General features: G+C 34.9%; 3 protein-coding genes across 3 annotated transcripts; 1 reads left to right on the top strand and 2 right to left on the bottom strand.

Annotated features, from left to right (window-relative positions):
* Positions 1 to 5868: 5868 nt before the first annotated feature.
* Positions 5869 to 12918, top strand: LOC110412234 (Ring/U-Box superfamily protein). Its single transcript, XM_021422753.2, has 8 exons — positions 5869 to 6012; positions 6548 to 7628; positions 8497 to 8615; positions 9931 to 10839; positions 10924 to 11233; positions 11767 to 11932; positions 12269 to 12374; positions 12497 to 12918. Exons 2-8 carry the CDS (start codon positions 6819 to 6821, stop codon positions 12612 to 12614), a joined length of 2538 nt encoding a protein of 845 aa, XP_021278428.1. The 5' UTR covers positions 5869 to 6012; positions 6548 to 6818; the 3' UTR covers positions 12615 to 12918.
* Positions 12919 to 13618: 700 nt separating this feature from the next.
* Positions 13619 to 14641, bottom strand: LOC110412688 (RING/U-box superfamily protein). The gene has a single exon (XM_021423290.1). The coding sequence runs from the start codon at positions 14573 to 14575 to the stop codon at positions 13820 to 13822; it is 756 nt and encodes a 251-aa protein (XP_021278965.1). The 5' UTR covers positions 14576 to 14641; the 3' UTR covers positions 13619 to 13819.
* A 1998-nt stretch (positions 14642 to 16639) lies between these two features.
* On the bottom strand, positions 16640 to 18338 carry LOC110412422 (uncharacterized). The gene has a single exon (XM_089782841.1). It carries the CDS (start codon positions 17686 to 17688, stop codon positions 16951 to 16953), a length of 738 nt encoding a protein of 245 aa, XP_089638967.1. The 5' UTR covers positions 17689 to 18338; the 3' UTR covers positions 16640 to 16950.

Here is an 18338-nt window from a genome sequence, read left to right as displayed (position 1 = left end):
CTCATCTTTGTCGTTTATACTTTTCCTTTTTAAGTCTTTTTTTTATTGTAAGACAAGAAGATAATGTTACGATCATAGCTAGAACATAAAAATCTTTCTAATAAAAATCTCAGAATTTATGACATTAGAAGGAAAAATTATATTAGAAACATTTCCAAGTTTCAAGTATAAGAGGCTTCCATCTGCTCAAATTGCCTGCAGAAATGGGCCTTGAGCCTTCTGTAATGCTGTCAGCTTGAGATAGTCTGTTGGTTTGGCCTATAAAATACATGGGCTATGGTGTCTTTGTTTTCCTTTTTTTTTTAGATTGAGATAGAGGAGAATTTGAATTTTTAATGTATTAATTAATAAATTAAATATTAGAGTGTGATATTTTTATTTTATTATGATTTAAAAATGGTACAAGTCAAAAGGAAAAACTACACACTAACCCAAAAACTGAGAAGAGTTTACATTATTTTCATTAAGAATATATATTAGAAAGAATTCATTGTTGGAATGAGGTGAAACTGCCCTCTTTGCTAATTGGTTAGTACTTGGTAAACATCATTTCATCTGTTCTAAGAACATTAACCTTGACGCCAAGTCTGGCAGTTACTTGCAAATTTGCAGGTGAAACTAATTAAAACTCTTCAATAGCTTACACCTACAGACCCCACAGGTTTTTAGTACTGAAAAAGTCTCATTCAGTTTGATGTGTTGTTACACCAAATGATCACTAATCCTTCAATAAATGAAACTCTTTATGAAGGGCTATATTGCCATGAGACGATTTTTCTTGGGATGAAAAGTCTCATGACTTGTCTAACATGGAGTAGGTAATAGAGTCCTGATCTAGCCATATTTGCAAAGAAAAGGATGCCATTGGCACTGGTCACTGACCCGATATTCATGTATTTGAACAATGATGTCTGGTTTCCTTCATTAATTCCTTTGATTATCTCAATCCCATATTTTGTTTACAAAAACAAATGTCAAATCTGTCAACTGTTAGCTGATCAGAATGAAGGAAATCGATAGGGAGAGTTACATCAGGGAGTATATATGGAATCAGTAGAACTGTTTCGATCATTTTCATCAGTAATTGATCATAGTTTGTAGTTATTTCTAACACATAGTAATTTGATGATCATCAATCTGTAATTAGCAAAAAAAAGTGGAATAATTGTTCGTTCTATGATATCTAGACTACTCATCAATATCTGTCACTGTTAAGAGTTCGATGGCTTCAGCATCAGCTACAATCCAGTGATTGTTTGCTGGAGAATGACTATTTGGTTCCAATGAGGAGGCATAAGGATAAGATAGCAAAAGCAACGGCGCAAGATAAGATGTGCCCCCCTCTTTTGACAGATGCCCTGCCCTAAGAAGGAGGGTATGCTTCATTTTGGTGCGGAGTTGGCCTTTAAAAAGAGATGCAGCAAATTCCTTTAGGCACAAGTTTAATTTAACATGAGAAAAAATAACCAAACCCCCATGTCCTGGGGCCCCTAGGTGGCACATATATATATATACATATATATAATAGTGTCCTTCCATTATAAACTTGCCAGATGTGACATTTAAATAAGAGCATGTGCCCTTAAAGCTGCCAGTTCTGATCATCAACATGAGTGCCTAGCTTGACCCCTCCCCCAAAATTGACCATTTTCTGCATGGCATCTTTCTAAAAGGGAAACCCCTCTCCCCTAGAGGATATACTGTGAAGGAAACAGGGCAAAGGCTCATGGAAAGTGGAGAAGTGAAAGACAGATTACCTAACACTCTTAATTCATCCTTTCATCTGTTTGCCTCTGTTTGTCCCTGTGCTGTTCTCTATTTGCAAAACATGAATAAATTAAGCCAGTCGCCTTCTAGTTAAGGCCCATCAATAATAACCAATTATTCAACTGCATTTTACAGCAATTCATTTAGCTCTTTGTCTCTTGTTTCTATCGGTTTACTATTTTCTTTTTTAAGGAACTGTTTTCGATATGATACACTCGTACCTCTCGGTTTGTATGATGACTCGATTTTAAGATCTTAAAATTGAAATCTCGGGTACTAATGGAGATATTTTTTCTTGGTAACATGATTAATTAGTATTTTAGTATATTATTTGTGCTGATTTAACAAAGTATAATAATAATAATAATAAAGAAGAAGGAAGACGTGGGAAGAAGTAATGGTGTAGTGCATGATGAAAATATCATAGATTTTATTTTGAGGGAGCTTTCCACGTGACCTTTGGGGAAGATTCAAGTTCGCCCAAGGAGACTTTTGGTTGTAAGCTAGACAGGAACATGATCTTTTGGGCAATCCGAGGACCCATGACCGCATTTTGCAAGTACATGTGCCATTAAGAAGAGACAAGTTGTTGGGTTTATCTAAATGGCCCTTACATTTGGGGGGCCAATGCCTCACAATCATTTTGCTTATATGTTCTCTTGATATCTGCTAATGGAGGGGTCATTATTCAGATTATGACTAATATATATATATATATATATATATATATAGAGGATTCCATCCATTGTAATAATAATAATAATAATAATAATAATAATCGTTTTCACAAACTCATTATAAACACTATTTCACAACATTTGCTAATTATCCTTGAGATACATAATGGACAATTACTAAGGCATGTATATTAATTTTGAAGTGGGTTCAATATATTTATTTGATTTATTGAAAATATTATTTTATCCATTATTATTTATATATGTTTTTGTTAATTTTTTTAGATTGATAACAATGGGATTTATTAATAATCATAACCTAAAATAAAAAGTATATGAATAATTTAATAACATATATAAATGTATTAAAAAATATAAAGATAGTTTATTTTTAAATATTCAAAACTTGAGATTTTTATTCAAATCTTACTCCATCTCTTAAATCCAAATGAATATTTGATATTTCTGTGAATGATTATGTGTGTGTAAGGTTAGCATTGTCGAAATTAAGGACCCATAGCAATATATAAGATTCATGATTAGTATTGATAATAAATGATAAAGCAATATAATTAACATTATGATCCAATGCATCAAATTTAGATGGAGGTCGGCTCTATGATTATGTGGACTGGGTAGTGACAAGCAACCTCCACGAAGGTGGATGGATGCACGCAATAAAGTAGTCATCAAGACCTTAATCAGTTTAAGCTAGCAATTGGTCGGGCATTGAACTAGCATTTTGACCTTAAAACAATCTTAAGAATTGGTCACAATCACCGTCATAAATATATATATATATATATATATATATATATATATAAACTACTATATGATTAAGCACTACTGACGCCTTCTGGCATTTGGCATTAGATTTTGAGTCAACCCATTTTCTTCAATTTGTTTATTGTATAATGATACGAACAATGCTTCCAAGTTCCATGCATGTACGGGATAATATTTATATAAATATGGGTCTTAATTTCATTTAAATTGCCATTATGATTGACGGTAAAAATTAGTAAAAGAATAGTTGAGTTAGATTGATCAGATGGGAAGCAATGATTAATACATATTAATTGCTCTGAACCCTTCATTTATATAAAAAATTATTTTACTGAACATAGTTTCAAGATTGATACATGTTAAAATTGACAAGCCGACGGAAATTGTTGAGTAGAAATGTATAGTATTCCTTTCAAGGTGTTCATTCCCTTTCTTAAATTCAATTATTGCTTTGTAAGACTGGTGCATTTCACAATTAACAAAAAAAGGAAGGAATTTCTTTACAATATGTATATAGCTAAGATAAAATAGGATAAGCATCATTTTCCCAATTATGTTGGGTGGACTCAAAGATACATGATTATAATGGGTGTTTTTTAATATATATTGACGTGTATGTATGTCACACTATCATAATTTTTTTTAATAGGTTAATTTTTTAGAGAAAAAATAATAATTTTGTAACAAATTAAGTGATATAAGAACATATTTAATTTAGATTTAACTTATGTTAGGAATTTCTAAAAAGAAGGTAAGGGTGGTTGATCACGACAAAAATATTATCGAATTGAGTAAGAGAGAAACACTTCAATATCACATTTGGTATATAAAATAGATCTTAAAAATTTATAAATGTGAATATTACGTACTTTATCAAAATAATCTTAAAAAAAATGATTTCGTAAATTAAAAAAAATATTCACAACAAGTTAGGATAGATAGGGAGTGTCATAAAGGTTGTGTTTGAATCTTAAAACATTTCTTTCTGCCATTCCTTCTCGGTTCAAGGTCATTAATTATTGTTCATGTTTTACATGTAATAGTAATTAATTTTTCTAGGACTTTGATTTTGGGTGAAAAGAGTGTATCAACATAAAAGTTAGATGAGTTCTTTCTAGTTTAGCCTAAATTTTCGAGACAATTGATTAGTCAATGAGCTTTTCAACAGGCTCGATTTTATAATATAAAGTAGTAAAGTTTATACATTATGTTATATATAGTGCCAACGAGCAATGCTTTAATAAGCTAAACATTGCTTTACACTAATTAACATGATGGCTTTTTCTTGCACCCAACTTTTAATTAACACATCCAATCATAAACTTCACAAGTTAAACCCACCTTGCATAAAAAAAAGAAAAGGAAAAAGAGATGGCTTTAATAGCAACAGTTGGGCAGTTATAATCATAGTAAATTTAGTAATAAATCACTTTGCTTTAGGCTAAGCCCAGCTTCTCAATTTTGAATCAACATTCTAACATTTGCCATTTGTCTTTAAAAAGTCAATCATTTCATTTTAGTAGCCAATTCTTGCCAACCTTGCTTCTAGAAGATTTATACATTAATGCTAACACCTTATCTCCCCATATTCCAACCTACCCATGGATACCATTTTCATATACTTTTTCTTGGTTAACCTCTTGCAGCAAAAGAAGGGTTTTTTGGGGTCATCCTTGGCAAAGTCCTGCAAGAGGACAAAAACCCAGTGAGTGGCTCTATTTAATGGCTTGGATAAGAGATGGTTATGAGTTCAAATCGTACTAATAGCTTGAGCACACGATTTTATTAAAAATGATATATTTTACATTGATTAAGTGATTGAATAATTTAATTATTTTTACATTTTGTAAAATAAAACTTTTTTATTTAAAAATAATTAAAAAAAGATTTTGTATTCGAGTAATTACAAATGAAAAGATATTAAAAATATTAGAAAAATATGATTGTCATTCCGTAATTTGGTCGATAGATGAAATCTTTTATCGATTAAATAAATAGTATCAATTATTATGAAAATCCAATTTGTATAATAACATATGTATGAATAATAAGAGGAAAAAGAAAAATGTTACTGCAGAAATGGAAACATAAGCAAGAAAGTTGATCTAACCTCATTATTATGTTGATCAAGGCAATACCTAATTAAATTTTAATTAAATAAAATTGAGATAAATATTTAATCTTAAAATAACCTTCGAACTACCAAAAAAAAGGGCTGTAGACTTGTGGTACCTCTTTTTTGAATTGCCGTTAACGCCACAACATTCACCGGTTAACGTCATTCTCCCTCGTTAGTTGAAATTCCATATTTGCCCTTCCCCAACTTTATTTTGAAATTTCCAACCCAACGGGGAAAGAAAGGGAGAGGGAGGCAAAATTCCAAGATCACGAAAAAACGCCGCGTCGTTTTCTGCACATCCCGTTAAATCCAAGATTTGGAAACTTTCATAATTAACCCCGGGAGAAAAGGACATTATCCACGCGTCGACGTCCTATTCGTCTTCGCCTCCTGATTTTAAGACGTTAGTGTTACGGCAAGATTTTATAGGCATCCATCAAACCGTAAAATGTTAAAAACAAGCTAAAAAATAAATAAATAAAAGAAAAGGGAAAAATGATGTGTCTCCTTTTTTCATTAATTATTCATAAAACCTCTTCTTCCCTCTCTCTTCCTATTTCTCTCTTGAGTTCTTTCTCTTCACATTTTCTCTTTCCTTCTCTTTCTCTCTCTCTTTAGGTTTCGTTTTCTTTACTTCGAAATCAAAGAGCTCAAGCTTCTGCGGTACGTTTTTTTTTTTTTCCTTCTGCTTCCTTTTTCGGTTCTTCGCTCTTTAAACGGTGCTGTTTCTTGTGGTTTCGATCTTCAGTTTTTGTATTTTTTGTTTTTTCCGAATGCTGATTTGGTAGTGCTGTTCGTTTCTCTTATTTGGTTGCTGAGAAATGTGAGGAAAAGAACGGAAAATTAATTTTGAATTTCCATGACATTGTATAAGGTTAATTCTTTTTTTTATAACAATTTTTTGGATACTTTGGTTCGCGAGAGATGGAAAATTCGAGATTTGGAATTTTTGTTATCTTTTTACATTTTCTCGGCGGCCGAACAAGGGATTAATCCATTTAATTAACCCAGATTACTGTTTTTAGGCTGTGTTTGGTGGAGGTTGTTGTAAATGGTTTCCAGAATTACTGTGATTTCTATTCTTCTTTCTCATTTTGTCCACGGTGAAACTTAACGTGGAGGAAATTTAATCTCAAGAATGGTTTAATTTATTGAAGAAAGTAAATTAGAAAGAAACTGAGATTCTTAGTTGTTGCAGAGTTTTCGGAAGATTAGAGGAGTTAATACGTGGTTTACTGCTGCCCTCCTGTGTGTTTGCTTGAAGATTGATAGTGATGGCGATGACCGTGATGGCCATGCTATTGCCGATAAATGATGATGAAGAAGAGATTTACTAGTTTAGGTGTGGATTGATTTTTTTGGAGGGGATCGTCTGCTACATTGTATTTCTTTTTGTAAATAAATGCGGTTTTTCATGCGATTGAAGCAGATGGGTTGAAAGGGTTTGATAGTTTAGATTTTTGAGTAGTATGGCTATTGCTGGTCTACACAATGTTTCTGTGCTAGATAATACTTTCCTAAGGGAGTCTCAGTCTCAAGCATCAAGAAGGCAGGAAAATGGTAGCACCCGGGCATCCTCACTCCTGCAGATGTGGCGAGAGCTTGAGGATGAGCATGTGGTGAGTCATGCTCAAGAGAGAGCTAGTGAAAGAATGCTCCAGCAAAGGAGTGATGACCTCTCATTGACTGATCTTTCAGATAGCCGAAATAGTGAACATAGTGGTGTTTTTGAGGATGTGAGTGTGAGTGAGAATGAGTTTGGACAATGGTCCCCAGATCGATTTGGGTCACAAAACGGGAATGAGGATTCTAGTAATTTTAATTTTGAACATTCATCTGATTTGGGGGAAGTTGAAAGGGAAAGGGTAAGGCAAATTTTTCGGGAGTGGATGAACAGTGGTGGCAGGGAACGTACATCTAATGTTTCCCTTAGGAACAACAGTTCGAGGGCCCAGTGGCTTGGTGAAACTGAGCAGGAGAGGGTCAGAATCATAAGGGAGTGGGTGCAAATGAATAGCCAGCAGAGAGGTGCTTGTGTTGACAATAGAGAAGAGCAAGCTGCTGATGTTGGTGGTCAAATTGAACGAGTTCTTGATGGATTGGTGGTTAACCAGAATGAAGGCCGCACTGAGCATGTGCGTAGGGGCATTCGTAAATTATGTGGCCGACAGGCCCTGCTTGATATGCTTAAAAAGGCTGAGAGAGAAAGGCAAACAGAGCTTCAGGGGTTATTGGAGCATCGGGCTGTATCAAATTTTGCACATCGCAACCGTATTCAGGTAGATGCATAAAAAGTCTTGCCATTTTTGTTTGGTGGCTATTGTCTTTATCTGTTCACATGACGTGCATGTCTATCCAAAATTTCAAACAAAAAGAAAGACAAAAAAAAAAAAAAACTAGATATAAGGTAGATGATAATTTGGTAGTTTTGGTCTTATAGATTCTCATAGGTAATTGAAATGCTTTTTGCATAGTTTTGAAAGCTATTGGACTGGTCCAAAGCACAAGGTACACCTTACGTGCAATGGGACTGTTAGTTGCCTTGATTGCTTTGACGGCTTAAAAGTAATTTTTTAAGTGTAATACATGCTCTACCAACAAACGGAAGTGTTAGATGTGTGATTATTGATTTATACTTTCGTGTTAAAATTCTTGAAAATAACAAGATTAAGTCTAAATATCATACTAAGCAGGGTAGAATTTGAATGACATAAAGAATATAATTTTGAATAAAGAGCAGAATTCTTACTTTCTGTCAAACTAGGAATGCTAGCATGGCTGTCTCAACTACTTGCCTTGTCATTTTCCTATAGTTGTTGATGTTTACTTTTAGCTTGTTCAGGAAATTAAATGGTTTATATATTATAACTCTGAAGAGCAATTTGTCAACCTATTGACTATTTCCATTGCTGCTAAAAGGCTGGCAGAAATTTTAAAAGTGTTTTTGGATCTTCTATGCATGTCCTTGTTCTTTGAAGGCAACTGCAGTTTGGCTTAGCTTGGCATTGGTAGCTTTAAATCAAGTGGCTTAATGCTTCCTAGTGTTAATTGCTAACCTTTTGGGTGTCTTACCATCTTGATTAAACATGGACTGCTTTTAGTGGCATTTATTTGTTTCCATATCACTTCCTTGTTTTTTTTTTGCAGTCATTATTGAGAGGTAGATTTTTGAGAAATGACAGAATGGCTGAAGGTGACAGATCTACCTCCATTGCAGCCAGTGAATTAGGCTTATTAAGACAAAAACAGACTGTATCTGGTCTAAGGTACTTCATTCTTTATTTCATTTAAATAAAAAGGTTCTGTATTCAACAAAGTGCATCTGATGCTACATTCTGAGACAATTCCACTCCTTTTTGCTTTCTGTTGTTTTTTGTACACATCTTTTACTATATGGAACCTGAATTGATCAAAATTTTAAGCAATCGGAACTTGAACTGTTTAGTATGTGCTGTCAATTTGTCCAGCAGAGCAATGTAGTTTCTGTCTTATTACTTCCATATTTACCTCACTTTTTGTGAAAACCCAAAGCTGCATTTAGATTCTTGAATCTAACAGATTGGATTTAGAACTCAAATTTAGTTTGGACCTTTCACTGAAGTTTAAAAATATGCCCCTTCCAATGATTTAACTCTTATAACTTGCCAATCTTCTGGCCTGCAAGAAAGAAACTTTTTGGTAACACTAAGTATGTTGAAATTTGTAAAGCTATCGGTGAATGTTTTTAGCAATATGATAAAGATGTTAAGATTGTAAATGCTACTACTTTGCACACGTTTTCAGTCTATTATTCAAGTTGGAGAACTTGCACACCTGATGATTTTAGTCTGTTAAGATATGAAGTATTGGTATGGCTGCTTGATTTTGAATGATTTAGTAGTGAATATTTGTTTCATCTATAATTCTAAATTTGTTGTACCAGGATGTGGCCCCGTGTTTCTAGGTGTGATATCTGTTTTTCTTTCCAACCCCCTTTTTTTACCTTAGAGGGGGTGGTTGGTTGGTCTGGACCTAGGACCTTTTACACTCTCATTTGCAAGTAAGCTTGTGCAAGTAATCTAGACTTCAGAGTCCATTGGAATAGTTTCCGAACTTCAGGGAACTGGGGACTTGACAAACCTTTGGAGTGTATAGACATTCTTCATTTGATTTAACTATTAGTTTGAGTAGTTTAGTGAATGTGCATTATTTACTTGGGATGGGGGAGGTCCCTCATAAATGATGAAATGATGGGGTCAAATATTAGATTCAACTTTATAGGTGTTTTTTGGCCAATCACTTTATTGATTGTTGGATTTATGATTGTGTTTGTAATTAGTTATCAATGGCTTGCTACCAATATGAGAATGTTATGCCAATGAGAGGCTAGACTGCAAAAAATAGAACTTTTTGCGCATCTTTTTCTTGGAAATAGCTTGACTAAACCTGCTTGGAGGACTTTTTGGATACTTAGTGGAAGTTCACAAGGATGGTTAAGGTTGAATTAGATAATAAGTTTTCAATCCCTTATCCATTTTATTTATATGATGTCATTTTTTCACCGTTTGGTAGTAACATTATGGAAACTGTGTCTTGTATCAGGGAAGGCTTTTTCTCCAGACTGGATAATTCTGGTTGTGGTCCTGCAAGCGGTAACCGCTCTGAGACATCATCTAATGCTGACACTAATGGTAATAGAAATGAACAGAACCAAGTAAATAATTCACATGAAGTCATAGATGGATTAAATGGCCAATCTGAACATGAGAATGAGGAAACTGATAACCAAAGGTTTTTGGATGGTAGAACTGATTTAGAGGGTGATGTTGTTGAAGATTTAAGTTGGCAAGAAACTTCTGCTCGTGTAGAAGAGTGGCGGGAACAAGTTTCTGAGAGTGTGGTTAGAGACTGGCAGTGGTCGGCCAGTGTTGAGTCTAATGAAAGCAGAGATGTTATTGGACAAGTCTTGGATAGGGAATGGCAACAAAATCTTGCTAATGAGTTGCCCCCTGAAACTTTGCAGAATGAATCTGGAGAACATATTCATCTACGAGAAGATAGTGAAGCATCTCATGAACATTCTCCCCAAGATGGTGAGAGAAGTGGGGCATTTGGGTTAATGAATGACTTAGAAAATTTGGAAAGCAATCCAGTTGAAAATATTGATGGGCAAGAATCTGCTTCTCAAGTTGAACAATGGCAGGAAGAGGATCAGGAAAATGAGGAAGTGCACTGGCAGGGATCTAGTGTTGAGCATAATGAGTTGATGGATGGGAATGAAGAAGCCTCTGACATGCATCGTGAGGATGGTGGGAATGAAGATGGAGGCTATGATCATTTACAAGAAGCCCTTGATGCACGACATGAGGATGGTGGCTTGCATGAGACTACACGGAATTGGTTGGAAGTGTCTTCTAATCAAGAACCTGTTACAATGGGAAGGACAGACACATTTTATTTTCCTGATGATGATAATGTATACAGTATGGAACTGAGGGAACTCTTAAGCAGGTGTGAATTCTATAACTGTTGGGCGTATGAAATTTGATTTTTTAATTCATTGTTTTCTGAACTATATTATTTTTAATATTGTAGGAGAAGTGTGTCTACTCTTCTTCGCAGTGGTTTCCGTGAGAGTCTTGACCAGTTGATACAATCATATGTGGAAAGGCAAAATCATGCTTCTATTGACTGGGAGCTACATGAAACATCACCTACTGCTGCATCACTTGAACAAGATCTAGAACAGCATAGCAGGGATCAGAATGAGGGTCAGGGGGATGCAGTTGAGGGTCCTCCACTTGCCCTTCCTTCACCGAGGATGCCACCTACGCAGCCACTCTGGGACCAGGATTCACACCATTATAATTGGGCACCGCATGATATGCATCAGCGCTTTGGCATTGTATGTCCATTTCTTCGTCTTGCTTGCAACTTGATTCTTTTCTCAATTATCTTTTGAAAAGTTGATTAATCTACAATCCCAGTTTTTCAATAGATACTTCTGATAAAAAGCTGATATTTCCCTCAAAGCATCTTGTTTCTTTATTTGTTATGTTATTAAAATTTTGTTTGATATTGCTAACATTATTATCACAGAATAATTGTGCCTTCTTGGTGAAACTTAATATAAAGATTCCCTGAGCTAGCAGAATTGATGAAAATTTAGCTAGACTCATCTAAATAATATATGCTTTAGGACAGCAAACTGCAAAATGCTTCCTCTTACTTTTGAATAGCCAAACTGCAAAATACTTCCTGCTATCTTCGGAGAGTGAAACACTTCTGGTTCCTTGTGCTTCATTTGCAGTTGGCTGGATGCCAGTATTCAGTATCTGACTAATTTTGAAGGGGACTACTCTTTAGGTGCTTAAATCTGTTCAACTACTGTTCTTTTGGTCTCCATTTTAATTGAGTTTTTGGTGCTAATTGGTTCAGGAGTGGGAGATCGTTAATGATTTGAGGATTGACATGGCTAGGCTGCAGCAAAGGATGAATAACATGCAGAGGATGCTAGAGGCGTGCATGGATATGCAACTTGAGTTACAGCGGTCAATAAGACAGGAAGTTTCTGCTGCCCTGAACCGTTCAGCTGGTTCACAAGGTGTCTTTCTTCTTTCCTTGCATATCTGCTAACTTGTGTAATAGTTCCTTAAGGAGTATTGCTGGGAAGTGAATCATCCCCTCTTCTTTCTCTATCTCAAGAAGCTCTATTTCTCTTGATTGCTGTCATCTATCCTCAGGAGGCTCTACTTGTCCTGATTACTCTCATTTATCCTCAAGAAAACTCTGACAGTGGATTAAACTGCTGATTTTTCATGTTGTAACAAAATGGTTTTCTTCATTCCATAATGAATCTGAAACTTTTCTCATGCCAGCATTTGCTCATTTTGCTTTCTTGTTCTTTCTGTTTGTTAATCATTGCGTTGATCTGCTGCAGGGGTGATTGATGACAGCTTGCCCAAGGATGCAGCTAACTGGGATAATGTGAGGAAGGGAATCTGTTGTATATGCTGTGAAGGCAATATTGATTCATTGTTGTACAGGTAAAGCTTATCAAGTTTACCCTCAAGTTTCATATAGATTTGAGGCCTATAGAGCCCAAAAAATACCAAGTCCCTTTGCAATGTGATCTTATTTCTTTCATTTCTGTTTCATATTGTTACAGATGTGGGCACATGTGCACATGCTCAAAGTGTGCCAATGAGTTGGTCCAAGGTGGAGGAAAGTGTCCAATGTGTCGGGCACCAGTAGTTGAGGTCATCCGTGCTTACTCAATCCTTTAATATGAAGAGTATATTTAATAATAATCAAAAAAAGAAAATAGAAAAATCTGGATTAACAATCATAGAATCTTTCATCAGTTTTTGCTCCTGGTTCACTCCAGGTATCTTCCATTTTCTCTTCTTTTCTTCTTTATTTTCTCCTTTTTTTCCCCTTCTTGGGCCCCTTGCCGTGATTTGATAATATACAGTACATAAATTGAGTGTATGATTGAAACAGAAAATGTCGTCTTTAATTCATTATATTACTAATCTGAATAAACTCGTGTGTGAGATTGTCAATTATATCTATACATTTTATGACGAATGCTGGCAATGAGATTGAGATGACTTTTATCTAGCAGTGTGAATTTCAATAATTGATTCTTAGCTGAACAGGGAAGCATACCTGCTAGGGTCATAGTTTGTAGCATAATTCTAGTTAATCCATTCTCACCTCTTTTTCACCCTGGTTCCACACCTTTTGTGATTAGATTATTTCCTTTGGTGAAAGTGCTTTTGCTTTTGTTGATAGACATTTTCTTCTGGCAATTACCGTCGAAAGCTCCTGCTGAAGAACTGTTTAAAATGATCTTGAGAATAATTGCAAGAAACCCCATTTCATGCAAATTGTAAATTGTCGCGGCATCATGTGATTTGCTATTTTTGTTTCCAATAGAGATAACATCTTACCTTCCTTTTCTTGTTGAGACTTGTTTTTGTATGGTATAGTGGTTTATTTTCGTTTTTGTGGCCATAATTTTCCATAAGATTTGACTTTTACTGGAGGGAAGAAACGTGAAGGATTAGTCATTAGTCATTTATTCTTTTGGTCTGATTTTTGTCTCGATACGATGATTATTGATTAGATGCCGACATGCATCAAATCTTTTCACCAGTCATCGGTGTCAACTGACAGCGGGCTACCGCTCGTGGTTTCACCGAGCTCGTTAATTTCATTTTTCACCAAGTATATAATCAAAGAGTTGAAAGCCGAGTAGAAATGAGCAAATATTAAGAAAAGTAGATAAGGCCAAGCAATTTTCTTTCTTTAATAATTGATGATTCTCTAAAACAATCCCCAATCACTTTCTCCACTTCCTTGTATGGCTAAAGAAAGGAACTTACAAACAAAATTAATCAAAAACGAACCTCGAAACCCCTAGATGACCTTTGAAGCCAGCGCAAGTATCTAGCTGTTAACAACTACACGTGTCACCTTGTACGTATCAAAAACTCAATGTTCTTTGCAGCATTGCTCGTTGTTCTAACCTTGGACAGCTACTCGCTCTCCTCACCCTAGACGTTGTTCCCATGACCATACACGTGTCATCGATAGAAACCGCAGAAGACTGACTCCTGCCCTGATCGATTCTCTCCTGCATTACACCCTCTCCACCACCGCCCTTGATCTCGAACAACCTGGTCCCTCTACAAACGGGGCACGACACGTGGGAGGTGAGCCAGGTGTCGATACATTCCACGTGGAAAACATGTTTGCAACACGGTATCGTTTTAACGCATTCTTTCTCTTCGAACTCGCTCAGACAAATGGCGCAGTCTATCTGGTACTTAGCGTCCCCATGGTAAGAATACACCGGCAAGGATCCAACGGTTGTTGGGTCAAGTCCTTTACGTGGAGTTGAGACATGATGACGATCGGACGGCAATGATAACGTGTCAAGTAAGCCACCACGGTAGCGTCTTCTACGAGAGAGATGGGCTGTTGGTTCTTCAGAGAAACGACGAATATAGATAGAGAAAAAGCCCATGAAGAAGAGAGCTGTGAGGAGAACGACTATGGTGAGAGCCATGGAAGAGTCAAAAGGAGGGTTTTGTTGGGACAGCTTTTTAGAGGAGGACAGCGGTGATGAGGTGGAGTTGGTGTTGACGGGGCGGTGGTGGTGAAGTGGCGGAGATGGCAATGAGGTGGTGGAGAAGGGAGGGTCATCGTAGAGGAACAGTTTCCGGGAGTAGAATTTCATTGGAGTTGAGAAAAGAGAGTGTTGAAGTGTAAACTTTGCTTCGTTAGTATTATTATTTTTGTTTTGAATGAAGGGGTATCCTTATATATAATTGAAGATAAATTTTAAGGATAAGAGGGGTAAGGTGGGCGGTCGGATTCATCAAGAGCGATGGCGGTGTAACAATGATAGAACGAGTCTAGTGATTGGGATAAAGGTCCCACATTTTCTATTATTTTTTCTTTCTTGTAAGATTTTTTATTAGTAACATAAGTTTGCAGCAAATTATTTCATGTATATAATTATCTTAGTTTCAGTTATTTATGCTTGAAAGTTGAAATTAAGGTGTTGGATAGCATAGTAAGAATGAGTTAGGTATATGTTTTTCCTTATTGGTCTTTGGAATTTGGTCTCAAATTTCAATCATGAATAATGTACATCTCAAAAAAAAAAAAAACAGTGTTTAAAAATGATTTAGATTTGAATCAAGATATTGCAAAGTAGTCATTCACCATTAACTTTCAGAATATAACTATTATCTCATGACAAACAATTTTAAACAAGAGATAATAAATGTATATAAAGATATTAAAATTCAAATAATATGAAATGATAACAAATAAAAATATTAAATGAAAATAAATCTAAATAGTTATTATCTAATCCAACCATGAAAGATATACATATTCGTATGTTAATTTTATGATTGTAACTTACTTTATTTTAAATTGAAACCAGTCAATTGATATTTATTTTTGGTGAAATAATTACACTAAAATTATTTTGACATAATATTTAAATTTTTTGAATTATTATGAAAAATTCAAATAAGTTCATATTCTTTATTAAATTCAATTAAATTTTTATAACAAATGATTAACTAATAATTATTAATTACAATGTCATTTATTATTTTATTCTATGTCTTGTTAACATGATATAATAACATGTCATAATGAATAATAATATAAAATGATAATATTATTGCAATGATAACATTGTCACTTGTATTTTTCACCTTCCGCATCATCACGTCTATATAAATTTAATAAATTATGTTTTGATTAATGGTAGTAAATTAAACCTTCGTTATATGGACTTGTATGACTTAAAAAACTAATTATTTGCTTGAATGTAATAAAAAGATAATAACTTATTTAAATTTTTTAAATAGCTTACAAATTTTTTTAATATATTATTTCTTTTTTTTTCAATATCCTCCATTCTTTTGTTTACTATTGAATTCTAAGATTTTGTTTGGTTTTACCCTTTTTTTTTAGCTTAAAAGTTATTACAAAATTTTTATGAAAAATAATAATTTTTAAAATTAAGTTAAATCTATTTTAAAATTTTACTTTTATAAACTTTATTTTATAAATAAATTATTTGATAAAATAATTATATAAACTCTAATTTTAATTAAAATTATTATAAATAAATTTAATGAATAACTTTTTATTAATTATAAATTTCTTTATTTACAATGAAAAAATTAATTTTATTTTTTTATTTATTTAAAATAAAATTTTAAAAATATAAAAAATATTTTTTATATAATATAAAATTTATAATTAATAATAAATTATTTAAAAATGAAAACAGATATTACTTTTAAGACAAACTTGATCTTGCCGACGCTGTCATCTAGAGTGTAATAGATTGCTTGCCTCATTCTCCACAAATATTATTCTTAATACATTAATTCTTCTACTATATTATTTTGATATGCCACGTGTCCGTTGAATGGTTACCCTCAAGCTGGCTGCCACAGCCGTCATTCATTTGACCTTTAATTTGACCATTTGCACGTTCAACAGCAGTACTAGTATTGTTTAACTTCTACAGAAAGGAAAAGAGGGTGAACTCAAGAAACAGTATAAAGAAGGAAAGAAAAAGGTCAAAGTACAACAAAGACTTATGCTTTTCATGGATGCTGCCTAATTAATTGCATGGTGGGTTTACAAATATGTTTTACTTAAACTAATTAAAAGTTAATGATCCCAAACTTGAGGATGGGAAAAAGGGTGATGAGAGAGTTTCTAAGCCATTATTATTCTTTTCTAGGATGCTTACTAAGGCACCTGATCAAGTAATCTCACCAAGCAAACCAGCACAGGAACAAGAGGACAAGACTGAAAAGTAGCGTAGAAGCAGCAGTAGAAAACATGTCCACTCGCAAGGAACATGTACCAGACAGCAAAACAACAAACTGAAGGCTTCGTAGGAACCCAACCAAACTGGCCACATGCTGACAATTACAACCCCCTTTCCATTATGGTACAAAAACAAAATGCAGAGGGGCCAACAAGGAACATCAAACCTAAAATCTAGCAGCATCCTAGAAGAGTGGTTATGCTGTTAATTGCATTACAACAAAGTAAAAAAACCAGCAATAGTTAATTCAACTTGGGCCGTTTCCCATTGTAGGATGCGTAGTTAGTGACAGCTTTACTGCCTTCTGGCACAGCATGTTTTCCGAGCTCTCCAGGCAAAACTAATCTCACCGCCCCCTGAATCTCCCTTGGAGACAGTGCCCTTCTTTCGTTGCACTTGGACAGCTTGGTCGCCTCATCTGCAATCCTCTCGAACATGTCATTCATCAGGCTGTTAATCACTGACATTGCCTTGGAGGAAATCGCCATCCCTGGATGAACCTGCTTTAGTATCCTGAACACGTATGTCTTGTACGCTTCATTGCCATCGAATTCTTTTCTCTTCCCTCTCTTTCTCTTGCGGTTTTCATTGCTCTCTTTCCGTTCTCGAGTCTTCCCTTTCTTTTCCTCCTTTTTCACTTCTCGTTCTTGGGCCCCTGTCTTTTCCTTCTTTTCATCTTCTTTCTTTAGTGGTGGGTCTTCTACTTCCAAAGCTTTGGGTGCTTCTTTGCTTCGGTCTTCTGAGGCTATGGAGGGCTCATTGCCTGGTTCTTTTTGCGCTTTGTCTTTGCTTGGTTCTTCAGCGGAAACTTGCTGTGGCTCCTGTCCTTTTTGCACTTTGTTTTTGCCTGGCGCTTCCACTGGAACTTGAACTGTGTGCGGTTCTTTTTGCGCTTTGTCTTTGCTTAACCGTTCAGCAGAAATTTCAGTTATTATCCTTTCTTCGTCCTCCGCTATGTCTTCAACAGGAACCGTCTTCATTGGATCTTGTTCAGCACTGTCTCCCTCTGGTTGTTGAACTACAGCTACTTGAACAGTTTCTTGAACAATTTTCTTAGTAGATCTCACTACAACATCTGCTGGACGCTTGGGAGCAATTCTCTTGACTAATGTTACTTTCCTTCCTTTTCTTTTTCCTTTAATATTCGTTTCTCCTCACTCTTCTGCAAACCAACCTCAAAAGTCGATGATTGATTGCCTGGAAGAAGCTTATACCAGTCTTGGACATGGCTAGAGAGTGACATGTGGGAGGGCAGGTGTCACACTGTCAAGCTGTTGCAGTTTTCAATAGCTACGTGGGGTAAAAGTGAAAAGCATTTTCTACAAAGTGAAGATGAAATGGTAAGATGTTTCTGGAGGGATATTCCAAGACTGGCCATAATTGGAGTGTTCTAGATTTCTAGTGATGTACTATAATTTTTCAACCTATCTTTTGTGCAAAAGGAATATTGTGTTGCAGAAAGGGCAAACATGAAATTAAAAATGAAAAGACAAAGGAACTGGTCTTCCAACTTCTAATTCAATTCAAGTTAAATTTTTTATCTTTTCTTTGGAAGTTTTAACTAGCTAGCCTTTCAAATTATTTTGCTTCCGTTCACTATTAGTGTACCTTGATGAACACTAAAAATTTC

The sequence above is a fragment of the Theobroma umbraticum genome, unplaced genomic scaffold (assembly GCF_002168275.2).
Source record: "Theobroma umbraticum cultivar Fairchild unplaced genomic scaffold, ASM216827v3 scaffold_95.0, whole genome shotgun sequence".
Lineage (NCBI taxonomy): Eukaryota > Viridiplantae > Streptophyta > Magnoliopsida > Malvales > Malvaceae > Theobroma > Theobroma umbraticum.
Note: the sequence above shows the minus strand (reverse complement) of the source record. Positions and strands in the feature narration are given on the sequence as shown.

Coding starts and splice junctions, on each gene's coding strand:
- LOC110412422 (XM_089782841.1), bottom strand. CDS start 17,688: ATGAAGACGGTTCCTGTTGAAGACATAGCGGAGGACGAAGAAAGGATA.
- LOC110412688 (XM_021423290.1), bottom strand. CDS start 14,575: ATGAAATTCTACTCCCGGAAACTGTTCCTCTACGATGACCCTCCCTTC.
- LOC110412234 (XM_021422753.2), top strand. CDS start 6,819: ATGGCTATTGCTGGTCTACACAATGTTTCTGTGCTAGATAATACTTTC. Junction 11,234..11,766: donor TGCATCAGCGCTTTGGCATT/GTATGTCCATTT, acceptor TAATTGGTTCAG/GAGTGGGAGATCGTTAATGA. Junction 12,375..12,496: donor ATTGATTCATTGTTGTACAG/GTAAAGCTTATC, acceptor ATATTGTTACAG/ATGTGGGCACATGTGCACAT.